Source organism: Hylobates moloch, unplaced genomic scaffold (genome assembly GCF_009828535.3).
Source record: "Hylobates moloch isolate HMO894 unplaced genomic scaffold, HMol_V3 SCAFFOLD_16, whole genome shotgun sequence".
NCBI lineage: Eukaryota > Metazoa > Chordata > Mammalia > Primates > Hylobatidae > Hylobates > Hylobates moloch.
Genome location: NW_026652291.1, coordinates 81,088,943 through 81,116,136, shown reverse-complemented (window position 1 = coordinate 81,116,136; position 27,194 = coordinate 81,088,943). Strand labels below are relative to the sequence as shown.

The 27,194-nt window shown below is 38.7% G+C and overlaps 2 protein-coding genes across 9 annotated transcripts in view; one reads left to right on the top strand and one right to left on the bottom strand.

The window, feature by feature from the left end:
• TOGARAM1 (TOG array regulator of axonemal microtubules 1) overlaps positions 1-5,875 on the bottom strand; it is a 111,731-nt gene extending 105,856 nt beyond the window's left edge. For 3 of the 5 annotated variants that reach the window (XM_032135161.2, XM_058429503.1, XM_032135163.2), the window contains exon 1: positions 3,597-5,865. In XM_032135161.2, coding sequence (XP_031991052.1) covers positions 3,597-5,642 — 2,046 coding nt within the window. In that variant the 5' untranslated portion in view covers positions 5,643-5,865. Of the gene's footprint in view, positions 1-3,596 lie in introns of all 5 variants that reach the window. The other 2 variants (XR_009210261.1, XM_032135160.2) reach the window with 2 other exon arrangements.
• A 182-nt stretch (positions 5,876-6,057) lies between these two features.
• Positions 6,058-27,194, top strand: part of KLHL28 (kelch like family member 28) — a 31,050-nt gene continuing 9,913 nt past the window's right edge. Inside the window, exons 1-2 of one of the 4 annotated variants that reach the window (XM_032135158.2) lie at positions 6,058-6,217; positions 22,093-22,991. In XM_032135158.2, coding sequence (XP_031991049.1) covers positions 22,093-22,991 — 899 coding nt within the window. In that variant the 5' untranslated portion in view covers positions 6,058-6,217. The other 3 variants (XM_032135159.2, XM_058429510.1, XM_058429511.1) reach the window with 3 other exon arrangements.

Genomic DNA, 27,194 nt, shown 5'->3' with positions numbered 1-27,194 from the left:
CACAGCATCTTTCAAAAGCAAAATATGTCTATGCTGGCATTTCAGAAATGCACTTATCTTCAGATTCTTTTTGCTTTGGCTGGCACTAGAATCTTTTTAATAATATATACACTGACATCTCAGACTTGACACACGACAAGGAGTCTTAAGAGTAATGCTTAAAAAAAATCATCACTGCCAGATAATGCTTATAGTACAAGGAAATAACAGATAACCAGATTATATAAATCTGAAAATTATTTCCAAAAAATCTACGAGTTTTGGGATTGAAAGGAACCACAGAGAACACTCAATTCACGTCCTCCCATCTGAGGTCTACTGCAGAAGGTTCAAACTCATTATTTGCAAGATATTATCTCCATACTTTACCCCATCTACATCTCCAGTATCATCTGCTACTTCCCACTAGGCCCCTTGTGTTTGCTGTGCAAAAATTCCCCATTCTCTTATTAATTTGCTAAGTTCTTTCATATAATCAGTGTCTCTAAACACGCTATTCCTTTAGTCTGAAATTCACTGGGACCTATCCACACTTAGCAAGCTCCTATTCATCTTTCATCACGCTGTTTGAATAATAATTACGTAGACAAAAAACTTAAGAAAAGTTGACCACAAAATTCTGACTGTGGAATAATTCTAAATACAAAAAGAACTGTAACGAAATCTTAAACTTTATTTAGTAGGTAGTTGGTTGCTGTTGCTGGTCTAGCAATTTTTGTGGAGGGTGGGAGGTTACTGCAGGATACAGAATATCAATAAATATTACTGATGTTGGGAAGCAGGGATTTTATTGTGAACGAAGGGAGATTCAAATATGGAATAAAGGAAGAAGAGAAAGAACCCTGCAGTACGAGTTTTGAACTGGAGGTATTAATATAAATGCATTAAAAAACAAACAAATAAAAAACAGGTACTCCTTGGTTCTGTCCACTGAAAGGGTCAAACCACAATGGCAAGAAATAGCAACGAGCAAATCTATACTCAGACTTTTGTTTTCAAATACCACTGCCCAATAAAAAGGCAGTACTAGGACTTCTGAAAAAATGGCTGATTCCGGGTCTGAAGCAAGAGAAAAAAACCAAAGTAAGGCTAGGCATCATGTTACTGTTTTTTCGTTTCATTTTATTTTTGAGTCTGGGTCTCGCTCTGTTGAGTAGGCTGGAGTGCAGTGGCACAATCATGGCTCACTGCTGCTGCCTGGAACTCCTGGGCTCAAGCAATCCTCCCACTTCAGCCTCCAAAGTAGCTGGGACTATAGGCATGCACCACCATGCCTGGCTAAGTTTTTTTTATTTTTGTAGAGATGGGGATCTCACTATGTTGCCCAGGCTGGTCTCGAACTCCTCGCCTCAGGCAATCGTCCAAATGTTATGTTAGGGAAATGCTCAAAGACTACAGAACAGTCATGTTAAAAGGACACAGGAGTCAACCACTAGTCAAATTTGGGACAATTTTATCATGAAAAAGTTTAAAAAAATTTAGTAACAAAAAATAACATGTAATTATTACACATACAAGAAAAAAAGAACTGCAGGTAGTAAATTGAGAAGAAATGTTACAATTCTTTAAAATTACTTTTTGTAATTATTTTATTATTGTTATTATTTTTGAGACGGAGTCTCGCTCTGTTGCCTAGGCTGAGGTACAGTGGTGCGATCTCAGCTCACTGCAACCTCTGCTTCCTGGGTTCAAGTGATTCTTTTGCCTCAGCCTCCCGAGTAGCTGAGATTACAAGTGTGCGCCACCACATCCAGCTAATTTTTGTATTTTTAGTAGAGATGGGGGTTTCACCATGTTGGCCAGGCTGGTCTCAAACTCTTGACCTCAGGTGATCTGCCTGCCTCAGCGTCCCAAAGTGCTGGCATTAGAGGTGTGAGCCACCCTGCCCGGCCTTTGTAATTTAAAAATTACAATTTGGGCTGGGTGTGGTGGCTCCTGCCTGTAATCCCAGAACTTTGGGAGGCTGAGGCGGGTGGATCACGAGGTCAGGAGTTTGAGACACGCCTGGCCAACATGGTGAAACCCTGTCTCTACTAAAAATACAAAAATTAGCTGGGCGTGGTGGTGGGCACCTGTAATCTCAGCTACTCAGGACGCCGAGGTGGGAGAATCATTTGACCCTGGGAGACAGAGGTTGCAGTGAGCTGAGATTGCGCCTTTGCACTCCAGCCTGGGCAACAGGGCGAGACTCCATCTCAAAAAAAAAAATTACTATTTGTAAGCCCCCAGTATAACAAATGATACAGGTAAAGACCATTGGTGGATGCTAAACGCAGTGGGTGAAAAGTTGTTGGGGTATTCTTAGGGTCTCAAAGTATCATTTTACTGATTACATGCTAATTCTAAAGAGGAAAATACACCTTTACAATGGAGAGATGTGGCTATTACCACCTTATCCAAACAGTAAAATTAAGCATCACCAGGGACGGGACAGCCTGATATCATTTGCCTCATAATGTAATGTACTGTGAAGTTCACACTACTTATCATCTACTTAATATATACGTATCTCCTATGTAATATTTTCCTAAAAATGTTTATTTTGAATCTAATCAAGAAAACATATAAATTTAAAACTTGGGACATTCTACAAAACTACCCCAAAGTCTTTTTATAAAACGCCAGTGCCATGAAAAAACAAAGAAACAAACAAGTAGGATATTATTCTAGATAAAATTACAAGGGACATTAACCACGTGAACCCTGACTAGATCCTGGATGATAAAAGTAAAACAAGAAATATAAAACTTTTGGAGGCAATTGGGGAAATTTAAATACAGCCTGTCTGTTACATATTATTGAATTACTACTGACAGTCTGAGGTGCAATAATGATTTATGGTTATAAAGAAAAATGTCATTCTTAGGAGACATATGACGAGATATTTTGGAGTGAAATCTCAAGATATCCACAATTTACTTTCAAATGGTTCAGCAAATATGGAGGAAATATGTCAAGATGTTACAAATGGTAAATATAGATGAAGTATATGGGTATTCATTGTACTCTTACCTATATATTTGGAATTTTTTAAATAAAAGCTTTGGGGGGAAAATCTCAGTTCAAATGTCGTATCTTCTGTGGAGGCTTTTTTTTTTTTTTTTTTTTACTTTTCTAGTGGAATTATTTTTTCTATCTTCAGTATTCCTGCAGGACTCTTTATATTTCTACTTTAGCACTTAACGAATTTGTTCATTGCTAATTCCTAGGTCTGACCTTTTTCCTATACTGTGTGAAAGTGGCCTCACCTTCATTCCCAGAATTTAGCTCTTTATCTGGCACCTACTAGGTATTCAATGTTTGTTGTATGAATGACATAAACTGACATGCTACAGTAACAAACTAAAACTGAATCTAGGTATTGTCTACATCACATGTGTCTCAGATTTAATTAAATCTATCAAGCAGGAAGCCTATTGGATGGTCCTTTGTGATCTGTACCATTATAATGAGTACCAACATTCAAATGGATTTAAAATCGATTTAAAACAAAGCATAACCTGTTTCCCTCAAGCAGGCTGACCCTTAAGTTATCACAGGCATATTTTCATTTAAAGTCTTCACACTTTCAACTCAAGAAAATTAGAGAAGCATACCTGTTCTATATCCTTGGAAGTGGAGGTCTGGTTTTCTCCCATGATTCCAGGCTGCTCATTTTCCCATGGTAATTTATTTTTTCCTTTTCCTGCACTTAATACCCTTCGGGTACAGATAGTTGGGCTGTAAGATCCATAAATTTGCATGCTGTCCCTCACACGGTCACCACAGTGACAGTGTGAACTCTGAGTTCTGTTACCAGCCAAAAGCCAGTCCGTATCTGCTCCATGTACCAAATGGTTTGACCTACCCCCGGCAGAAGATGGCATCAGTACTGCATATTCCACAAATCCCTGCTCTGTCAGCCTTGGTAAGGTTTTCCTAGCCAATCTGGCCTGCACAGCATTCATCACTCCATCTCCATTATCTTGCAGTTCAACAGTATCCACAGCTTTAAAAAGGATGCTGGTTTTACCTGAGCCCATTGATGATGCCAATACGGCAAAAGCTTCTAAAGCTGCTTGGCGTACCCTGCGTTTGCTATCTACAAGAGCTGGGGCAAGATCAAAGGACAGTTTGGGCAAGTCAAAATCCTCACTAGGATAGGTCAGCAGGCAGCAGATGCAAATGTTCACCACCTCCTCTCTCACTCTGGAATGCTTATGTTTGAGATGTTCTAAGAGTAAATAAAGCACCTGCTGAGGTCCTACTTCCTTCGTTAGCTTGAGGAAGATTTTCATGTATTCTTGTTTGATCACCAACTTGTTGTCTGCCAGCACTTTGACAGAAGTTGCTATAACTGGTCCCAAGAACTGCTGTACCTGCTCTCCAAGGCGAATAACCAGTAAATGCAGGACTTGAAGTGTGCCATGGACCACTTTGAAGTTAGAATCGTCTAGCAAGTTATATAGCAAACTAATGAAGCCAACAAGACTAGAATGAGGAGCAGAACTAGGGTTAAATTTTCCCAGCACCTGCTTTAGTTCTTCGACGGCCTGGGTCCGGTTCTTATAGTCTTCCTGATCCAATAATCGTGAATGCAGCTCCTGAGGAATAATCCCAAATTTAAGATTGCTGTTGGAAAGAGTCACTGCACAGGGAAGGGGATCTTCAGGAAATCTAGAGGCTTCAAGTTCCAAATAATAAGGAACCTGACTTCCGAACTGGGACTCCAGGCGGCGATTGTAGTGTCTCCTCAGGGCAGAGGGCAGACGAGAAATATAAGACTGAAACCTGTCTTGGCCAAGTCGCTCCCCAATTTGTTGAAGGGCGGAGAAAGCTGTCTCAGATTCTTCTTCTGTCTCCTGATCACCAAGCTTTCGAGCTAGGGATATTATCACCTCGGTGAGATCCAGACCAAGCAACAGGTCCTCAGTAGTAAGCAAGATAGGAAGCAGTAGTGCTGTGGAAGCTCTAAGTCGGGCATCGGTACTTTCCAGTCCTTGTTGTATAAGCGTTCTCAGCACCTCTCCAGAACTACGTTTCAGACATATACGAAGGATCTGCAGCGCATCTTTCCGCAGGGCTGGATTCTCTTCCCGTAACGAGACAACTAGTTGAGGCAAAAGTGCTAAGCTAAAGGCCTCTTCAAGCTGGCCTGCCTCCCCCTGACCCCGGAGAACGTCCGAGAGAAGTTGCAAGCAGAGCCGCTTCTCATCACTACCTCCTTCCACAAGCACTCGGCCCAGTGCCCAATACAAAGCTTCCTTGCGTCGGGGGAAGCCAAGTCGACCGCCCCGCCGCGGCAAAACAGCTTGCAAAGCCTGAAAGGCCTCAGAAGGATCCGGGGCAGTGCGGAGAAGTTGAAGGAGCCGAGTCTCCTCTTCATCTCCCCCTGACAAACCGCCTCCAGACTCAGACCAGCTGCTTGAGACTGCCTCCGAGGGCATCAAGAGGGCCGAGGCCAGAGGCGAAGTTGTAGTGGGGCAGGAACCGTGGTCCCCCGCAGCTCCACGGCAGTAGTAGTTTTTCTCTCCTCTCATAATGCCCCCAACTCGACTATCATCAGTCTCTGGGGCGGAAGGACGACTGCGGCTCTGGAGCCGATAGGTAGAGAGGACTGGAAAGGGCGGCAGTAGAAGCAGCGCGGAGGGGGCAGCCGCCATGCAGGGTTGTCAGGTGGCGGTGGTTGGAAGAAACCATCGCCGTCTCCGAAGGGCTCGCTGGAGCCCACACTTCCAGATCCTCTCCAAGCCCCAAGCTGCAGAAGAGAAAAAAGAACAGCTTCAGCCTGCCGCCAGGCCGCCCCCAACCCCGGGAGGCAGCCTCTGGCAAAATGGCCCCCGTCTGAGCCCTAGACCCCACAGCTGCCACCGGGCGTAACCAAGCGCACCACGTGACCAAACCGATTGCTTCCATGGTGATGCACCTAGCGCGGACCTCTTGACCCGGAAACCCACTTGCCGTCATGAATGCTGGGTTATGTAGTCCACGTCAGGTGTTGAGACTACGCCAAAGTCTCCTGAAGCGGAAGTCAGAACGTTGTAAACGTAGCTACAGCGGAGAAGGGAGGAGGGGTGAAGACATTTGACGGATGTGACGCTTTCCTTGCTCTGGGCGGAAGTTGCCCGCCCCACCCGTAAGAGTTAGGGTTTGACCGGAGCTAGCGAGGATCCATCCCAGGCTCCAATTGTCCGCGGCTCCTCCTCCTGTCGCTGCCCGTGTGATTACTGGGACTCAGGTATTTTCCTTTTGCTGTCCTCCAGCAGCGCAGGCTTTGGCAGTGTTTTGCCCGAATGCCGCTGGTGCTAGAGTAAGAGGCAAAGGACTGAGCGGAGCAGGTGGAAAGAGAGGCGACATCTTCTTGTGCAGGGCTCGTTACCCTTGTAAACGCGTTACTGTCTACCACCCTGAGGAACTGCGATCCTTTCTTCTTGCCATCTGCTTATCAGGACAGAAGATCTGGACCACGGCCAAGCTCACAAATCGGGTATTTTTTTTCAATTCCTGGTCTTTGGGGCCTTTATTCGCCTCCCCCTTCTCCTTTGTCGACTTCTCTTAACCCTCTGGCCGTAGAGGGTTAATTTTTTTGTTTGTTTGCTTGTTTGTTTTGGGCCACGTTTCCTTGCCCTCATCACTTTGCGTTTTCTTTACAACGTAAATAATCTGGAAATAGGTCTGTTTTTTTGTTTTTTTCCCCTGTAGCTAACCGCCTCTCCCTTAGACGTTATCAAAATCTTTCCTTCTAATGCAGTTGCTCTGTGGGACTCTCCCCTAACCTCCGCCCCCTCCGTCTGCCGCCCTAGCCTCCCTGCTGGATCCTCAAGCGTCTCTGCAGCCTTTCAGTCTCCTAGAGACCGAGATTGCGAAGACAGTTTGACTTGCGGTGGAAGTTCTTGACATCATGGTTCTGAGGGAATTCTGCCTTGTGGATTTAGGAATTATAGTAGACATTATTTTAGGCGAACTGAGAATTTTGTGTGCATTTTCTCCTTCTCATAAATGATACTTAAACGGACACAGTGAAAGAGCTGGAGTGTCTAGTGCGAGCCTGAATGCTTTGGAGTGGGAAAGAGAGATTTTTTTTTTTTGAAGGAATAATACAATTACTTTTGAATGACTCGTGAGAAAAGTCTAAGTTATCATTTGAAGACCCAAATTTATGCACTTCAAATGCAAGTATTCCTACCCTGCTCTGTACCAGGTGGGATTTCTCTTAAATACTTTTTAAAGTCTTGGAATAATTGAGTCACGTATGCCAAACAGCTTTATAAATAATGCTCCCAGCTGATGCAAGTGCAAAAATAATTTCTGGATTTTTGCCTTAAAGTACGATTTGAATATCAGTTTTGTTTTGTTTTGTTTTTTGGGGGTGGGGTGGGGAATAGATTATTAATGTAAAAGAGGCTGTGTAAATATACATCCTATGTTTTGGTTTAAATTCTAGGCTGTTACTTTGGTTTTAGTGAGCCATCTTGGTGTTTAAATGAATCTGCCTAAATTAGGTTTAGCTAGTATGTTTCATTTTAGGGACAGGTTAAAGACAGGGAGATGAAAAACAAGAAATGATTGTAGCAGTTGTCAATGAGAAAGTGTCTGGTTCTCATAGTTCCAACCTAAGAAGCTCAAATGTGTAGACTTCTACGCATGTATTGCCCAGACTTGAGGAACCCAGTTCAAACTAACCTAGAGAATGATGTACACATTACAGTGTCAGGTTGTGTTGGATCAGAATTTTCAAGTTGAAAATCCAGTGCACTCTTTCTTGTATCCAAGAACTTGGGAAGCCAAGTTAATAACTAGAGGTTGTGTGGTAATCATGGAATCACAGAAAAGGAACTTCGAAAGTCTTAAATGAGAGACGTGGATACTTAGGCAGTTATCATGCTCTTTTCCTGGGAGCAAAGCAAGATGAATCTTCCTTTTGACTTGTTTTTTTAGGTCCCTGTGGGTCACTATACATTACAGATTGCAATTTATTTTTTATCTGTTACATTTTGTCTCTTTGATTGAAGACTTAGGAGATGCATTAGTCTCCATAGTGGATATTTAGGAAATGGGACTTCATCAGCATCATGTCTTACTGATGACCTTTTAGAGTTATTTTGTGGAACATAAGTCTCATTCATTGAGTGTGTATTCTGTTTATTACGAAGCAGATTTTTTTTTAATCTTTGGAAATCTAGGAATTCCTCGTATATTGACTTAAAAAGCCTTTTGTATTTAATCATAGAGAGAGAGAGTACAAATTTATAATCGATTTTTAGAATAGTAGAATACACTATTAGGTGTTTTATTAATAGTACACCTCAGAAAGTTAAAAGGAAGTGGTTAAGGATACATTGAAAATTGCAGATTCAGCTAAAACAAGTTTAAAATTTCAATAATTTCAAGAATGTAGTTAAATTAGTGAATTATAGCAATGTGTGTGCTACATATGTTAATTTTTTTTAGCTGAACTTAAGGGTAAACACAATTGCCCTAAAAACTTACTTTATTTCCAGAATCAGAGATAATACATTAGTTCCCTGGGCGAATCACTATGATTTTTCTATGTTCTTACTCAAATTTTACAGACATCCAGGAATATTGAACGTCAGTGTGAATTCTGTAAACTATTAAGAATTTTGTATAGTTTGAGAAGTTATTGTGAAGAAATGCTACGCAAATGAAAGTTGCTATTAATATTAACAAACAATTATAATAATACCATGTTTTGAGTATTTGCTATGTGCCATGCACCATGCTAGGTACTTAGTAAATATTAACTCATTTAATCCTTACAATAATTTTTTGAGGTTACATCTTCTACATTTGAACTATGGAACATTTTATGGGTGTTTCTACAAAAGAGTAATTGGACAGAGGAAGAAAGTAAAACTCACATTTGCTTAGAGCTTGGAGAAGGTTTTGGTGGAGGTCAGTGTAGAAACTTTAGGATAAAATTAGATTTTTTCCATTATTATTCATATATTTTATTATATATCATTTGATTATATATTTTTTAATTTATTATTTTTTCTTTCAATCCTTGGTTGAAGATTTTATATATTTTAATCTATCCTTTTTGGATTTCTATTCAAAATCTTTTTAGCTTCTTGTTTGAGGTAACACTTCAATAAGTTAAGAAATTATGAGCTTATTTTATACAGGATTGAATCAGTTTTCTTGATGTATATGAGTGATATATTTTCATCTACTTAGGTTTATCTTCCAAAGCCATTACGTATTTCTGTCTTCAGTCAAAACTATAATTTTAAACAAAAATCCAACTTGTATTACACATTAATGACTATGTATAAGTTAACAGAATTTCACATCTGTTGCAGTTTTTCAGTGGACAGGGATTAATTATGTAACTTAGACGCCTGTCATAACATGGATTCAGAAATAACACAGAAGAAAGCAAGTTCAAAGTCATTACCACATCCAGTAAGAGCTCTTGACAGGCTTCTAATTTTACTTGTATTTGTCAAGTAATAATAAAAGTCAAATCTCAGATAAAAGGAAAATATCCTAACTTGTTCCATAGGCTCACTGATAAAATTATATACCATTATTAGTTGAATTATCCTATGAGGAAAGTTGAACTGTGGGAAAGAAATTTAAGAAAAGAGCAGATGTGATAAAATGTTCTCCTAATTTCATAAATCATTTCTTATTTTCTCCTTTTAAAGAAAACTGTCTGTTTGAATTTTTTTTTTAAGAGTAATCTTGCCTTCTCTTCACCATTTGTTTACTCTGGGTGTGATCTATATTTATATAGTGGCAGATAATTGCCTCCCAACTGATTTCAGCACCACTGTTTTGTGGCTTAGGTGTCAATTAAGTAGATAGGTACAAAACTCGCAACTTGACCTTTATTAACTTGGTTTCAGAACCTAAAGTTAAGTTACTGTAGACTATGGAAAGTTTGATTTTAATTTTAATTTCAAATAGATACTTTTTATTCGATATTGACTAATGCAGTTACCAAGATTCAGAATACTATTTTTTTTTTTTAATGATAAAACAAACTACGGCAGAGATATGGAGGAACCTGATATACCAAATCTGCTTTTAGACAAATACTGAAAGGCAATGATTGTTCCATGGATCCTTCTTTATTTCATTTTAAAGCCCTGTGTATTTTTGTATCTAATGTGTGTTTATAAAGATTTTATATGAATGATCTATCCTCTTTGGATTTCTATTCTGCACATTTTTAATTTCTTGTTTGAGTTAAAATTTTAATAAGATTAAGAAATTCTGAGCTTTTTTAATAAATGAGGCAGTGTAATAGAATATTTAAGAATTACATAGACAGAGTGCCAAGGTTTAAATCTTGCCTTGGACTTAATTTCTCTGTGCCTCAAATTTCTTTATCTGTAAAACGGTAGTAATAACAACAGTGCCTATTATATTGTTGCTCTGAGGATGAAAGGAATTAATACATGTTAAAAGCTTAGATGGTTAACTGGTACATTATGACAGTCAAAGGTATTCTAGATGCTCTTTTGTAGAATAATTTCATTTTATGAGAAGTAATAACAATTATAAATTGATTCAGTAAATATTTTAAGCAGCTCAACATTGTTTGGCATTTAATTTTTTGTATGTAATGTGTAGAGAGCATTGTGCTAAGATTAAGAAAACATTCTAGTCCCAGTAATGTTTTTTACTAATTATGTGATTTTGCTAATTCATTTAAACTCCCTGAACTTAGGATTCTAAAACTGTCTGATTCAAAATTTAGTGCCTTATATTTTCTGTTTTTTAAGAAAAAACTCTCTTACTGTGCAAAATTTCAAAAACATGTAAAAGCAGAACTATATGATGAACGTCTATTTACCTATCACGTATCTTCAATAGTTATCAACTCACGACGGCATCTATATCCCCTTCCACTCCCTCGTCCCCTATTATTTTGCAGTAAATCCTAACAACGTATTATTTCATCTACAAATATGTCAATACAGCTGGTCATGGGGGCTCACACTTGTATTCGCAGCTCTTTGGGAGGCCAAGGCAGGAGGATTGCTTGAGGCCAAAAGTTCAAGACCAGCCTGGACAAATAGTGAGATCCCATCTCTACAAAAAATAAAAACAAAAAATATTAGCCAGGCATGGTAGCATGCGCCTGTAGTTCTAGCTACTCAGGAGGCTGAGGAGGGAGAATCCCTTGAGCCCAGGAATTCAAGGTTACAGTAAGCTATAATTGCACCATTGCACACCAATTTCAGTATATATTTGTAAAAGAAAAAAGCTCTTAAAAACACAACCGCAATACCACTATTTAGCAACAAAAAATAGCAGTGATTAATTAATATATTAATAATCCAGTCAGTGTGTAAATTTCCAACTGTTTTCTAAATATGTGTGTGCACACACAAGTCTATGGTTCACAGGTTGTATTTGATTGATATGGCTTTTAGATTTATAGATTCATTCTCTTTATTTCTTGCAGTTTATTTGTTGAAGAATTTAGTTTATTTTACAAGATTTTTCACAGTTGGTGTGTTTTTGCTAATTGCATCTTTCTGGTGTTGTTTAACATGATTTTTCCATTTTCTATATTTTATGTAAATTAATAGTTGGAGCTAGAGAATTGACTGTAGTTTAATTTGCTTGACTTTGGTGTGTGTTGGGGGTGGGATGTGAGAATACTCATGGGTGTTATGTTTTTCCATCAGAAGGTCCAATTATCTAGCTGTCTCTCTTTTTGTGATATAAACAGCCCTTCACAATCAATGCCCATTATTTATTAAGGATGCAAAATGGTAATATTCCATTATTCCTTCTTTATTTATTAACAGGGATACTTTTAAAAAGAGAAATTTGGCCAGGTGTAGGGGCTCATGCCTGTAACCCCAAACTTTTTTGTTTGTTTTTTTTCTTTGTAGAGACGGAGTTTCACCGTGTTGCCCAGGCTGGTCTCAAAACTCCTGGGCTCAAGCTATCCTCCCACCTTAGCCTCCCAGTGCTGGGATTACACTGCCTAGGATTTAGATTCCAAATTTGTCGTGACATCTTCTGCCCCAGACATGGTATCAGCTGTTTGCCCAAGGAGTTCTGTTCTCTTTGAGGGAAATGGTATTTAGAGAGTACATCTGAATGCTAGAAATGTTCTTTGCTACTGCGATGGTCAGTTTCTAGACCTTTTCAGTAGACAGAGCTAGGAAATATAATTTATTTTTTTCCTTAAAATAATATTACATATATTTAATATGTCTGTATAGCTCACATGTATTTTATGTATTATATATAAATTATGTATTAGTATATATGAATATTTATTGTTATTTATATACATATATTTATTCTTATACTTTTTATTCAAATACAGACTATGAGGTTCATAATTAACATCTTAGTGTTATATCTTTATCTTCTTTTTCCCATACCAAGAATCCTAGATCACAGTGACCCTAGGGTTGATAGAATATCATATCATTACTCATTTGCTTTATAGCACAATGCACACATTAACGGTGTCACAATACAAATAAACAGTGTCCTCATCAACAATGCGATTACTGAAAACAGCATAAGATATGTATTTTAGGGCATATCACAATAGAGACTGTCAGATTACTGTTTTAAAGTTATTTGTAATGGTATGGTAAGGCCACTAACTAGATGTTTTCTTCCTTTGTGTTTTCAATTTTCAAATTTCTTATGGATCATGTTTTTAAGATTTAATTGTGCTTTATAATTACGTAAAATACTTTTCTGATTCCACAGTCAAATCTATAAAACAGAGTATATTCAAAGATATCTCCTTCTATCTCTATCGTCTAGTCTTTAGTTCCATACCTCCTCTTGTAGGTAACCTTTAAAATTATATATTGTGTAAAATTTCCTTTTTTTAATAGAAATGATTATGTATATTTGTAATCTTTCCTATTATAGATAAATGGTGACACACTAAACACACTTTGTTTAGATCAGGGAGATCACTGCAGAGTATTCTATACAGAGATTCCGCATTCCTTTTCATCGCTGTGTAGTACTCCATTGTGTGGATGCTCTGTAGTTTTCACAACCATTCTTTTGTTGCTGGACATGAGAATTGTTTTAAAAATCTTGGTCAGTTGCCTTTTGGTCTCTCAAATCTGAGGAATAAGAAACACAAGTATATTGTTTTGTTTTTAAAAATAGATCTGCAATTATTATTAGCCTTATGGATTTGTCTTTATACATTTTTGCCAGTGTAATTTTTGGATAGATTCTTAGAAGTAGGGTTGTTGGGTCAAAGGATAAATCCAAATGTAATTTTGCTAGATTTTGACAGATTTACCTCTAGAGGTTTTGTATCATTTTCTATTGCCACAGCAATGAGTGAGATTTCCTGTTTCTCATATCCTCGCCAACAGACTATACTGTCAAGAGAGAATTGTTAACTCCATGTATTAATTTATTTGATTTTAAGTGAAGTTGAGCAATTTTTGTATGGTTAAAATCATTTATGTTTTTAACAAACATCTGTTCATTTCTTTAACCAATTTTTCCTATAGGGCTAGAGAATTTTAGAAATATTTTATATATTGCTGATATATATTTTAGATATGCTACAAATATTTTTCTCAGTCTCATTTATATTTTTACTTACGATTTCTTTATTCCACGTTTTTAAAATGTAATCAGTTTTACCTGTTTTTTCACTGATGTCTTCTGGATTTTGTTTCAAAGTTAGGCAACTGTTCCCTAGTCTCAGGTTGTCTGTTTGTTTTCCATTACTTATAACAAAATATCTGAAACTGGATAGTTTATAAATAAAAGGAATTTATTTCTTATAGTTATGGAGGCTGAGAGCTCTAAGGTCAAGGGGGCCACATCTGGTGTGAGCTTTCTTGGGGCTGCATCTGGTGGGAGCCTTCTTGCTGGTAGGACTTCTGCAGAGTCCCAAGGCAGCACAAGGCCTCGCATGGTGAGGGGGCTGTGAGTGTGCTAGCTCAGCTCTGTCTTCCTCTTCTTATAAAGCCACTGGTCCCACTCCTGTGATAACCCTTTAAGTTGCTAACACGTTAATTCATTAATCCATAAGTGGATCAATCCATTCATAAGGATTCTGCTAATCACCTCTTGAAAGCCCTACCTCTCAATACTACTGCACTGGGGATTAAATTTCAACATAAGTTTTTACCCGTATTTTATTCTAATATTTATATAATTACATTTTTCTTTTTTTTTTTTTTGAGACGGAGTCTTGCTCTGTCGCCCGAGCTGGAGTGCAGTGGCGCGATCTCGGCTCACTGCAACCTCCGCCTCCCGGGTTCACGCCATTCTCCTACCTCAGCCTCTCCGAGTAACTGGGACTACAGGCGCCCGCCACCACGCCCGGCTAATTTTTTGTATTTTTGGTAGAGACGGGGTTTCACCGTGGTCTCGATCTCCTGACCTCGTGATCCGCCCGCCTCGGCCTCCCAAAGTGCTGGGATTACAAGCGTGAGCCACCGCGCCCGGCCACATTTTTCATATATATACCTCTGATTCATTTGGAATTTATCTTGTTGCTGTAGGTATGTAGCAGAAATCTAGTTTTACCTGTTTCCATATGGCTATTCCGTTATCTCAACACATTTATTTAAACGTTTCTCTTTTCCCTCGCTGAGATGCCACATTTATCACATACTGAACCTGCATATCTAAATGATCTACTTTTATATTTTCCGTTCTCCATTGATCTATTTTTCCTTACATACTTCTCATTTAATCCTAATCCACAACAAATTTTACAAATGAGAATGTTTAAGCTTAGAATAAGTAATTTGCCCAAGTATCAAATAGCCCAGCTATTAAGTAGCAAAATGTAGACTTAAATCCAAATCTCTCCGACTCTAAAATCAATGCTTTTACTCACTGTTCTTTCCTGTTTTTTTATGGTACTTACCCTCCTTTTACGCAAAGTGGTTACTCAGGTAAATGAAACTGCCAGTGTAAAACTGTTTGACAAATGTGGGGCTTTGAGGATTGGAAAGTATTACTGCTTTGAATTACTGTTTTTAGCCATTTGTGGGTAGATAGCTGAGAACCAAATATAGTCACAGTTGTCGTGTATAATTTTGAAGGCATTATAGTTTTTGAGCCAAACGCAGTGGTGGACACCTGTAGTCCCAGCTACTGATGAGGCTGAGGCAAGTAGATCACTTGAGCCTAGGAGTTTGAGGTTGCGTTGCGCCGTGATCATGCCTTTCAATAGCCATTGCACTCCAGCCTGGGCAACATAGTGAGATCCTGTCTCTAAAAGACTTTCATTTTAAACATTTCTTAAAAATAACTTTCAGTAATTTTTAAGCTGTTAAACTTGAGCTATAGATATTTTAACTGGTTCTGGAACTTTTGCCTAAGAATAACCTGGAGGACTTAAAACAGTTTGTCCATTTCCTGCAACCCCACTGCCCTCTGTAGTTTCTGATTGCTTACAACTGTGATGGGGCTCCAGAATTTACATTTCTAGCAGCTTCCCAAATGTTGCTAATGCGGTTGGTACAGGGATCATATTTGAAAACCACTGTTTTAAAAACTCTATATTTGAGGCCGGGCGCGGTGCCTCACGCTTGTAATCCCAGCACTTTGGGAGGCCGAGGCGGGTGGATCACGAGGTCAGGAGATCGAGACCACGGTGAAACCCTGTCTCTACTAAAAAAATACAAAAAATTAGCCGGGCGTGGTGGCGGGCGCCTGTGGTCCCAGCTACTCGGAGAGGCTGAGGCAGGACAATGGCGTGAACCCGGGAGGCGGAGCTTGCAGTGAGCCGAGATTGCGTCACTGCACTCCAGCCTGGGCGACAGAGCGAGACTCCATCTAAAAAAAAAACAAAACAAAAAAACTCTGTATTTAAAAATGTTAGAATTCTGTGCATTTTTTTAAAGTCATATTTTTTGAGAGAGGAAAAGGGCCAAATTAAAAATTTTAAGATTTAATTTGGTCACGCTCAGTGGCTCACACCCGTAATCCCAGCACTTTAGGAGGCCAGGGTGGGTGATTGTTTGAGTCCAGGAGTTCGAGACTAGCCTAGGCAACATGGTGAAACTCCTTCTCTACAAAAACAATACAAAAACTAGCTGGGTGTGGCGGTGTGTGCCTGTAGCCCCAGCTACTTGGGAGGCTGCAGTGGGAGAATCACCTGAGCCCAGGAGGTCAAGGCTGCAGTGAGTAAGCTAAGATCTTGCCACCGCACTCCAGCCAGGGCAACAGGAATGAGACCCTGTCTGAAAAACAAAAACAAAAACAAAAACAAAACAAAACAAACAAACAAAAATTATGTTATGGAAAACTGCTAGTGTAATTTATTTTAAATTCCCTATTTTTACCTTGCCTTGTTGAAGGTGCTTGTTTTAATTAAGCATTAAACTATAATTTTTAAAATTAAACTTTATTCTCAGTAGTTCTTACAAGGAATGAAAGTATTATCATTTGCATCTAATACAATTATAAAAATATGCATAGGCTTTCTTTTATGAAGTTACTTTTACCAGTGCCTTTTCTTTGGCCCATTTTAAACACTTTGATAATTTCTATTATTATGGAGTAAAATGAACCATGCTGGTTCAAATGAATAGAATGTTTTAGTCACTAGTTGGAATGGTCAGAAAATATTTAAAAGGTTTTAACAACATAGATCTAGGAAAGTGAGATAAAGCAGTATTATAGGGGCATAAGTGTAGGGGAACAACTTTGTCATGGTACTCTGGTCACCTTGCATGTATCCATATAGGCAAAGACTTGGACCTCAGGACTGCAGCTTATCCGTGGCTTGACACACCTTGTGATTCTCCTGGAATATGAGAGGGTGAGAGGCCTCTAAGGAACTGCTATGAGGTCATCTCCCAATTTCCCACTCACCCCTCTATTTCCCCTACAAGTGTGTTATGAGACAGTTTCTCTTCACTTCCCTGGTTGTGATTAGGTATTAGACTTTTGACCCCACACCCTTAGAATAGAGCTACAGAATAGAAAACTGCTTAGCCATAGTTTTCACTGGGCCAGCTCCTTTTTTGTGTTACCATTTTTGATGTGCGGGACAAGCATCCAGGCAGTTTACTCTTTGGCTAATCTTCTTTTCACTCTGTAAGTAATAAACTATCTAAATCTAATAAGCCATCTAAATTTTAAAATGGCTCGTATGTCTCTTTACTGATAGAATTAGTGCGGCTTTGGCCTGGCTTTGCTAGGTATTTGTTCCCTGGACGGTAAGCAAACTTCCTTACTTTTTTGGTATGCATGGAAAGGCATTTCATGGATATAGTTGGTAATAACCAAGCTTTTTTAAGGTTGATGAACAATAAAAATAAATAACGTCTACCAATTATTGAGTGCTTATGTACAGCACGTAGAAAGGCATATTTACTACTGCTTTTTATACAATTTTGTCTGTTTTTTTACAAATGAGAAAACTGAAACTTTTGACTGAATTTCCCAAGGTCATATAATATAGACCACTGTATTGTAACCTGGGAAGTCTGATACCAAAGCCCAGTCTCTTAAAACTATACTGCATATCATACAGATATATGCATGTGTGTATATTTATGTGTTGTGTGTGTACATACATGTATGTTTGTATTTACAGACCTATATTGTGTCATGAATGCATGCATGTCATATGTTGATGGTAATTTACCAGTTTTGAATTGGGTACACAAAAATTAGGTTAACAATATAGGATCTGTCACTATGTGATTCCTAATTATATTAAAAATGAATCTAGTCAATAATTCATAACCTTGATTTGAGAATCAACAATTCTGTGATACTTGTGTTGCCCAGGGTATCAGAGAAGACAGAGTGGATTTCTTATCTAATAGTGAGAGGTAGTGCAACATAGAAAGTTGACTACCTCTTAAGGGACAACTCGAAGAATTTACTAGTAATAACTCAAATTTATTAAGAGCCTACTAAGTGATAGGCCCTATTCTGAGCCCTTTTTATGTATAAACTCATTTAATCCTCAAAACAACCCTATATTATAATTGTTATTCCTGCTGTTGTTGAGTAACTTTCGTTCCTTGGTTTTTCATGTGATAATTCAGACCTCCTGTTTTCCCAGACTCAGTACCTCGGTTCCATTACCTGTAAGACATGATTTGAATTTCTGCTCTTCATCAGGTGTTACAGTCTGTTTAGATCCCTTTCAAAGGATGATACCCAAAATCTGTAGTACAGGTATGGACTGACATTTGCAGAGCAAAGCAAAAATTTCTCCTTTGTTGTTCTGTATATTATAGTTCTGTTAATGCAGCTTAAACCCACATAAGTTTATGGTGTTACAATAGTACTGCAATTAAAATCCCTAAACCTGTTAAACACGTTCTACAGATGCGTCTTTTCTCTCTTATTCTATACTTGGGTAGTTGGTTTGGAATCTGCTGTAGAATTTTTACATTTATCCTTTTTAAATTTCTTCTTGTTAGATATCAAGTCTTTCGGGATCCTTATTGTGTTAGTCAATGCTTTTGCTGTCCTTTGCAGCTTCATGTCATCTTCAAAGTTCAGAACATAAAATACCTTCATCTTGGCCTTACAGAATACCACTAGAAACATCCCTCTAGGCCTCATTCCATTAAGTGGTATACTCTGGGGGGTATTTGTTCCACTAGTTGCTAATTTAGCTAACTGAACTGGCTTGTTTTTAGTTTTGTTCTTTGAAAAATCATGAAGGGCATCATAAAATTATTTACTAATATGTAGTTAAGTATCAAGTCTACTTTTCTGATCTACAAGTCTTCTAAATACATTTTTAAAAAGAAACAAACCTAGTCTATAACATGTCTTATTATTTTTAGCTCATATATCCTAATCCTAAAGATCTCTACATCTCCTTATTGGTATTCACAAGTCAAATCTTTAATAATTTGTTTTAGAATGTTATCTGAAATTAACAGAAATCTTACCATATTGTAGAATTTACTGTCTTATTTTTGAAAATAGTCTTCAGTCCTGTGGCACTGGTAATGATTCAAGAATCTCATTTGCAGGCTGTTTTAAGTATCTTGAAACGTAATTGTTTAGTCTGAGAGAGAGATGAATTCACAAAATGACTAGGTCTCCTTTTTCAATCCCTTCTCTTATTTTTCGCATACATTTTCCTTTTCTGTTGTTCATCCTTCACTTTTTAGTCTACCATTCTCCTTGTTAAATCAGAAAATGAGAGTTGAAGGAGGTATGTTTTACAGAGCAAAACATATAATTGAATTAATTGCATGTAAAGGAATATAGTAAATTAATGCTTATAGACGTCCAGGTAAAGTTAATTTTTGATCTTGAGTTTTGACAATTTGAATTGGAGGAAAGGAAGATCAGAGAAGAAAGGTTATAGACAAAATCTAACGTGTGGTAAGAAAATATTTGGGAGATAGCAAGTTTTATATAGAGCTATAGTCATTACCTGAGCATCATAAGAGTAAAAGGTCATTGTGGGAAAGAATGGGAATTAGTGAAAGTGGGGATATTGGGAAGCGGCAATTTAGTACAGTGAGACGTAAGTACTGTATTCTTAACACCTCAAGCTGTATATTGTGTAGAACTTTATACTTTAGAGAATCACTTTCAGGTAAACTTCTGAGATAAGTGGGGTATTCTTATTTTATGAATGAAACAATTAATATTTAGATTAAGAAAGGCTGGTTCCTATTATTCCACCTAATAATATAATTTAAGATCCAGATGGGACTAAAACTCATTACCTTATATTTCCAAAGTCTGTTCTTCACTGATGTGTTTTATCTCTATCGCCTCACTACTACCATAGTACTACTGTAGTACAATATCACTTATAGTTTATCGTGTTTTTATGTACATTGTCTGATTTGATTCTCAAAAACCTCAGCTACAATAATACCTGAATAATAAAGTACAGGTATTATTATGATCTCATTCTGCAAATAAGGAAAACAAAGATTGAGAAGGTAAAGTTAACGAGGACTGCTTTCTTAACCCCGTTACCTATTTTTTCTATCTACTTGCCTTTCCTGTTATTCATTCTTCACTTTTAAGTCTGGATTTTAACTTTTTCATAAAACCGAGGCTAAAAGAAGTTACATAGGTTAAAAAGGTCAACACTGGAATAACTAACAGAATGTGTACAGATCTAAACTTATGCCTTCTGATTGCCATCTACTTACTAGTATGTATTATGTTCTGGAAAAAAAGTACCTACTGGAAGACCCAGAAGCTTCTTGGGACTTGTTTATACCATGACTGCAATAACATTTGAGAATTCTTCTAGTAGATAGGTGTGAGATTGTTTGCAGAGATCAGCAGTGGAGGCTGTTATCAGGTGGAAAGTGGCCATATTAACATAATTTATTAACTGACTTAAAATTCATTGTGAAATAAATATGAAACAATTATGTACGTGACAAAGATAAAAATTTCAAGAGTTGGATTTTTTCCACTTAAAATGTGTAAGAATGAAGTGCTATACTCTCTCAATAGTGTTCAAAATGTTTGAATTGATGGAATTGATGGTTTTAAGATGGAAACCAGATGCATTTTTTCGTTATTGCCATAACTTGTGATTGAAATATGAGTGAGACAGGAAGGAAATAGCTTATATTGTATACATGTCCTGTATTCCTTTTGTCTACTCTAAGCAGCTGCTACAGTCCATTCTGAAATATCCATGTATTAATTCTTAAGGTTACTGTAACAAATTACACAAACTCAGTTACTGAAAACAAAACAAATGTATTCTCTCACAGTTTTGGAGGCCAGAAGTCTGAAATTTGTGTCAGTGGGCAAAAATTAAGGTGGCAGGACCATGCTCCTTCCAGAAGCTCTACGGGAGAATCTGTTCTTGGCTCTTCTAGCTTCTGATGACTGCCAGCATTCCTTGGTTTGTGGCTGGAGCACTCTAGTCTCTGCCTCTTTAGTCACATGACCTCCTGTCTGTGTCACGTCTCCTTCTGCCTTCTTATAAGGTACATGTTGATTGCATTTTGGGCCCACTTGGATAATCCAGGATCATGTCCCCATCTCAAAATTTTTAATCCTTTCCAAAATCTCTTTTGCCATATAAAGTAATATTCACAGATTCCAGGGATAGGGATGTGAATGTCATTTGGGGAGTCGTTATTCTGCCTACCGTAGTCTTTATTGTCTCTCCACTTTCTTTTCTTTCTCATCCCTTTTCTTCCCTGCTATTTTTATTCTTTTTCATCTTCCAGAAGCACAAAGTGGCAAGTAGATTGAGTGGGCATGATCTGAATTAATGATCAAGAGTTGAGGCTGGGTGCGGTGGCTCATGCCTGTAATCCCAGCACTTTGAGAAGTGAAGCGGGTGGATCACTTGAGGTTGGGAGTTTGAGACCAGCCTGGCCAACATGGTGAAACCTTGTCTCTACTAAAAATATAAAAATTAGCCAGGCATGTAATCCCAGCCACTTGGGAGGCTAAGGCAGGAGAATCACTTGAACCTGGGAGGCAGAGGTTGCAGTGAGCCAAGATCATGCCCCTGGATTCCAGCCTGGGCGACAGAGTGAGATTCCATCTAAAAAAAAAAAAAAAAAAAAAGAGTTGAGTGGTTATGGTATATATAGATCAGTAAGTAAGCCTTATTGCCTTCATTATGGAACTTTGGATTCTGTTCATAATTAATTAATTGGTGGTAATTGTACCTTCATTAAATGCAGCACCCTCTATCAAAGCAGTTATTGAAATTTTGGGTAAAGTGTGTTAACGTGAAATTTCTGCCCAATTAAAGCATCTGTTGGTTGGCAAATAGTGTTGTTTTTTCTACATATAATTTTACTTTAAGCAAGTTTTTCCCCTCATATTTTCATTTTATTTCAGTGATAGCTCAGACTTGAATTTAATGCAAGGGAAACAAAATGAAAAAGTTGGTAGAGTTTTGATCCAAAAGTCCGTTGTCAGAGATTTTTTTGGTTCGGGGCATCTCATGTAACCTTTTGGGCTTCCATTTCCTAATATCTATAATAAATAAGTTGAATGATATGATTGTTAAATCCCTTCTAACTTTGAAAGCCTCTAGTTCTAGTATTTACCGTGAAGTATTTAAAAACCAATGAACAGGCAAATAAATTACAAATCTGATTTTTCTGTACTGTTTGAAAAGCAGTGTTATCGACAAGATTACTTTGAAATAACTGTCTATGCTTTTTTATTTTTCTGTAGATGGACCACACATCCCCGACCTACATGCTTGCTAACTTAACCCACTTGCATTCTGAACAACTTCTGCAGGGCTTGAATCTTCTTCGCCAACATCACGAACTCTGTGACATCATTCTTCGAGTAGGTGATGTTAAAATTCATGCTCACAAAGTGGTACTTGCCAGCGTCAGCCCATATTTCAAAGCTATGTTCACTGGAAACCTTTCTGAAAAAGAGAACAGTGAGGTTGAGTTTCAATGCATTGATGAAACTGCTCTCCAGGCCATTGTGGAGTATGCCTATACAGGGACTGTCTTTATTTCTCAGGACACAGTTGAATCTCTCCTGCCAGCAGCAAACCTACTCCAGATCAAACTTGTCCTGAAAGAATGTTGTGCATTTCTTGAAAGCCAACTTGATCCTGGTAATTGTATTGGAATTTCTCGTTTTGCAGAAACATATGGTTGCCGTGACCTTTATTTGGCAGCCACTAAATACATATGCCAGAATTTTGAAGCTGTTTGCCAGACTGAAGAGTTTTTTGAGCTTACACATGCTGACTTGGATGAAATTGTTTCCAATGACTGTTTGAATGTAGCTACCGAAGAGACTGTTTTTTATGCATTAGAGTCTTGGATCAAGTATGATGTACAAGAACGCCAGAAATACTTAGCACAGTTACTAAACAGTGTACGATTACCATTGTTGAGTGTTAAGTTTCTCACTAGACTATATGAAGCAAATCATCTTATCCGTGATGATCGCACTTGTAAACATCTTCTGAATGAAGCCCTAAAGTACCACTTTATGCCTGAACATAGACTCTCTCATCAGACAGTCTTGATGACACGACCTCGCTGTGCTCCCAAAGTACTTTGTGCAGTAGGAGGGAAATCTGGACTCTTTGCCTGTTTGGATAGGTAAATAGAAGGCTTTCCTAAATGAATGATGCTAATTGATTTTATGCTTTTTAAATGTGCAGATTTTCTATATTATAAAAATAGTTTGATTTCCCTTTTTACTTTTCTTTGCTTCTTTTTAGTTTTTCTTCTTCCTAAAATACTTACATGATTGTTTTTATTATGTTGTCATTCATTCTCTACAATACTCTCAATTATTAACCACCTCCCCAAGTGCACACTTTATCCACCTGGTTACTCACAAACTTTTATTCCATTTTATGTCTTTTTTTTTTTTCTTTCTGGAACCATTTACATGTTTATTTGAGTCAGACCACATCAGAAGAGATTTATTATTGTCAATTATATCAGAAGATACCAAAGAAGAGAACTGGGAACCTGTGGTGAGGGAAATGGGGACAGGAATGGGTTTGAATGAAAACAGTGCATTAGAAGTGCTACCAAAGAAATGAGAAAAAATAGGATACTTGTATAAATTATGTACTTTGAGTGTAATTTGTTTTCTGCAGTGTAAGTATTTTTATTTTTTATTTTTTATTTTTTTGAGACAGAGTCTCGCTCTGTCACCCAGGCTGGAGTGCAGTGGCGCAATCTCGGCTCACTGCAAGCTCCGCCTCCCGGGTTCATGCCATTCTCCTGCCTCAGCCTCTGCGAGTAGCTGGGACTACAGGCGCCCGCCACCACCCCCGGCGAATTTTTTTGTATTTTTAGTAGAGACGGGGTTTCACCGTGGTCTCGATCTCCTGACCTCGTGATCCGCCCGCCTCGGCCTCCCAAAGTGCTGGGATTACAAGCGTGAGCCACTGCGCCACTGGATATGAGTGCACAGCACAAAGAAGAGCTCAGGGCTGGAAATTTGAAAGTCATCAGCATATAGTATAGTTTAGAGGTATGAATTAAAACTATGAAGTCTTTGACGGAGTTATTGACAGTTTAAATGTTCCTCCTTTTGCCTGGTGAGAAAATATAGAGAGGAAAAAGGATTGATTGTGAATGAAAATTTGGGGAACATTAATGTTTAAGATGAGGGCAGCAGGAACAATTTTAGCAGTAGGTGAACCAGGTGAATAGTGTCATAAAACCAAGGAATTTGTGTGTCAAGAAGGAAGGAATGTGATCAGCTATGTAAAATGCACTGAAAAGATCCAGAAAGATAAAAATGGAAAGGTGGCTCTTAAACTTGGCATTATGGAGAACATAATGACTTTTGGTGGGTAATTTCTTTCTTTTTTTTTTTTTTGAGACAGTTTTGCTCTTGTTGCCCAGGCTGGAGTGCAGTGGTGCAATCTCGGCTCACCGCAACCTCCGCCTCCCAGTTTCAAGCAATTCTCTTGCCTCAGCCTCCCGAGTAGCTGGGATTACAGGCATGCACCACCATGCCCAGCTAATTTTGTATTTTTAGTGGAGACAGGGTTTCTCCATGCTGAGGCTGATCTCGAACTACTGACCTCAGGTGATCCGCCCTCCTCAGCCTTCCAAAGTGCTGGGATTACAGGCGTGAGCGACCGTGCCCAGCCTTGGTGGGTAATTTCAAGCAGAGTTGTAGAAATGCTGTAGATACATTATAGTGGGCTGAGAAGTGAATACAAAGTAAGGAAATAAACTGAATGAAGACTTTTAAGAATCTTGCTAGAGACAGGAAGGAGAGAGTTAAGGCAGTAACTGATAACCTCAGGGGAAGTTTTGTTTGGTTTTATTTTGTTCTTGAAGAGAGAGACATGAGTTTTTTTTGTTTGTTTGTTTGTTTGGAGACGGCGTATTGCTCTGTCGCCCAGGTGTCTCACTCTGTTGCCCAGCTGGAGTGTAGTGGCATGATCTCAACTCACTGCGACCTCTGCCTCCTGAGTTCAAGCAATTCTCCTGCCTCAGCCTCCTGAGTACCTGGGATTACAGGCATATGCCACCACACCCAGCTAATTTTTGTATTTTTAGTAGAAACAGGGTTTCACCATTTTGGTCAGGCTGGTCTTGAGCTCCAGACCTTGTGATCCACCCACCTCAGCCTCCCAAGTATTTTTATAATTAGATGAATAAAGAGATAAGTAAAGAGGGATAGGGTAAAGATATAAGATAGATGAATGCTCATTGATGAAGCAAGATCTTAGAGGAAATAGAAGAGATTGATATCAAAAGCAATCATAGAAATTTGTGAATAGGAGAAAGATAGACTGTTTATGCCTCAAGACAATTGAGGTTTACTGGCTGGGGGAGGGTGAAAGCAAGGGTTTAAAACAGCACTTGTCCAATGGCTTTAGTTTTTTTCTTTAATTAAGAGAGGAGGCCTGCTAGAGAAGAAAGTGGGGATTGGGTAGGTAACTTAAGAAAATTGGGGAAGCTCTGAGAACTGTATTGTTTCTACTTGTACATAAGGAGTCATAAGGATGGCAATACATTGAAAGCATTTTTTGAATAGTTGTGCAAATATGTTAAATGTTGAATGGACATTCAGCCACATCACTCCTCTCAACACTATAAACCACAGGTCTAATTCAAGAATGAAACTCTTATTAGAACTGATTATTATTGCTCTCTGCTATAGTTTAAATGTGTCCCTCCAAAATTCATGTGTTGGAAACTTAATTGCTGTTGGAACAATGTTAAGAGACGGAGCCTTTAAGAGGTGATTAGGCCATGAGGACTCTGTTCTCATGAAGGGATTAATGCTATTATTGTGGGAGGAGGTTAGTTATCTCAGGAGTGGGCTCCTGATAAGAAGATAAGTCTTGCTTCCATTTTCTCTTTGTCTCACATACATAGTCGCTTGCATTTCATGTGATGTCTTCCATCATGGGATGACCCTTCCCAGATGCAGGCATCATGCTCTTGGACTTTACAGCCCCCAGAACTGAAAGCCAAATAAACTTCTGTTCTTTATAAATTACCCAGTATTTTCTTATAGCAGCAGAAAATGGGCCAAGGCAGAAAACTGATACCAAAAAGTGGGGCCATTATTACAACAAATATCTGAAAATATGGAAGTGACTTTGGAACTGGTTAATGGGTAGAGGCTGGAAGAATTTTAAGTAGGAGTCCGGAAGAAGCCTAGATTGCCGTGAATAGAATGTTTAGGGTGATTCTGGTGAGGGTTCAGAAGAAGAGAGCCATAGGGAAATTCTGGAACTTTTTAGAGACAACTTAAGTGGGCATCATCAGAATGTTGATAGAAATGTGCACAGTAAAGCTATTCTGATGAGGTCTCAAGCAGAAACTGAGAGTAAAGGCCATCCTTGTTATATATTAGCAAAGACCCTTGCTGAATTGCATCAGTTTCCTAGGACTTTATGGAATGCAGAACTTCAGAGCGATAAACATTCAGGTTGCTTTGTGGCTGCTTTTAACTGCATATAGTAAGGTGCGAGAGGGAAGGAATGATTTAAAAATGGAATTTATAATTAAATGGTAAGTGGAACAGAAAGACTTGGAAAATTAGCAGCCTGACCATGTAAAAAGTGAAAAGGTATCTTTTAGGAAAGTAAACCAAGGATGTGTGCTAAAGAGATGAGTGTGGTTACAAGGGGGCCAAGTGCTAGGCAGGACAATGGGAGAAAGGCCCTGAAGGCATTTTAAGATCTTCGAGGCTGTGCCTCCCGTTGTAGTCTCAGAACACTAGGAGGGCAGAACCGTTTGGGGGGATCAGCCTGGGACACCCTCCACATGCTGACTGCCCATGGCCACCTTGGGAATCTGCTCTCCACATTCTAGTGTAGCTTCCCCAGCTGTGGCTCAAATAGGCCCAGACATGGCTCAGGCTGCTACTCTAGATGGCACAAGTAGTAAGCTCTGGTGTTGGCCATGTGATGTTAACGCAGGCTTGCAGACTACAAGAGTTACGGGGGCATGGCTACCTTCTTCTCCTACTGTAAGAGTGTTGCAGATAGCACAGGGGGCAAGCAGAAACCTGTCTTGAGGCAGAAGCACTACAGAGCACCCTCACTAGGGCAATGGCTAGGGGAGTCATGGGAATGGGGCCACCCCCAAAAACCACAGAACTGTGGTGCAAGTAGTGTGCAACTTCAGCCTGTCAGAACTGTAGGCACAAGATTCCAACCAGTGAGAGCTGCATGGGCTAAGCCCAGCAAAGCCATGGGGGCAGGGCTGCCAGAGGTCTTGGGGGCCCAACTCCTGCCCCAGTGTATCCAGGAAGTAGGACATGGGGTCGAAGGAGATTATTCACCAGTTTTAAGACTTAATGTTTTCAGCTGG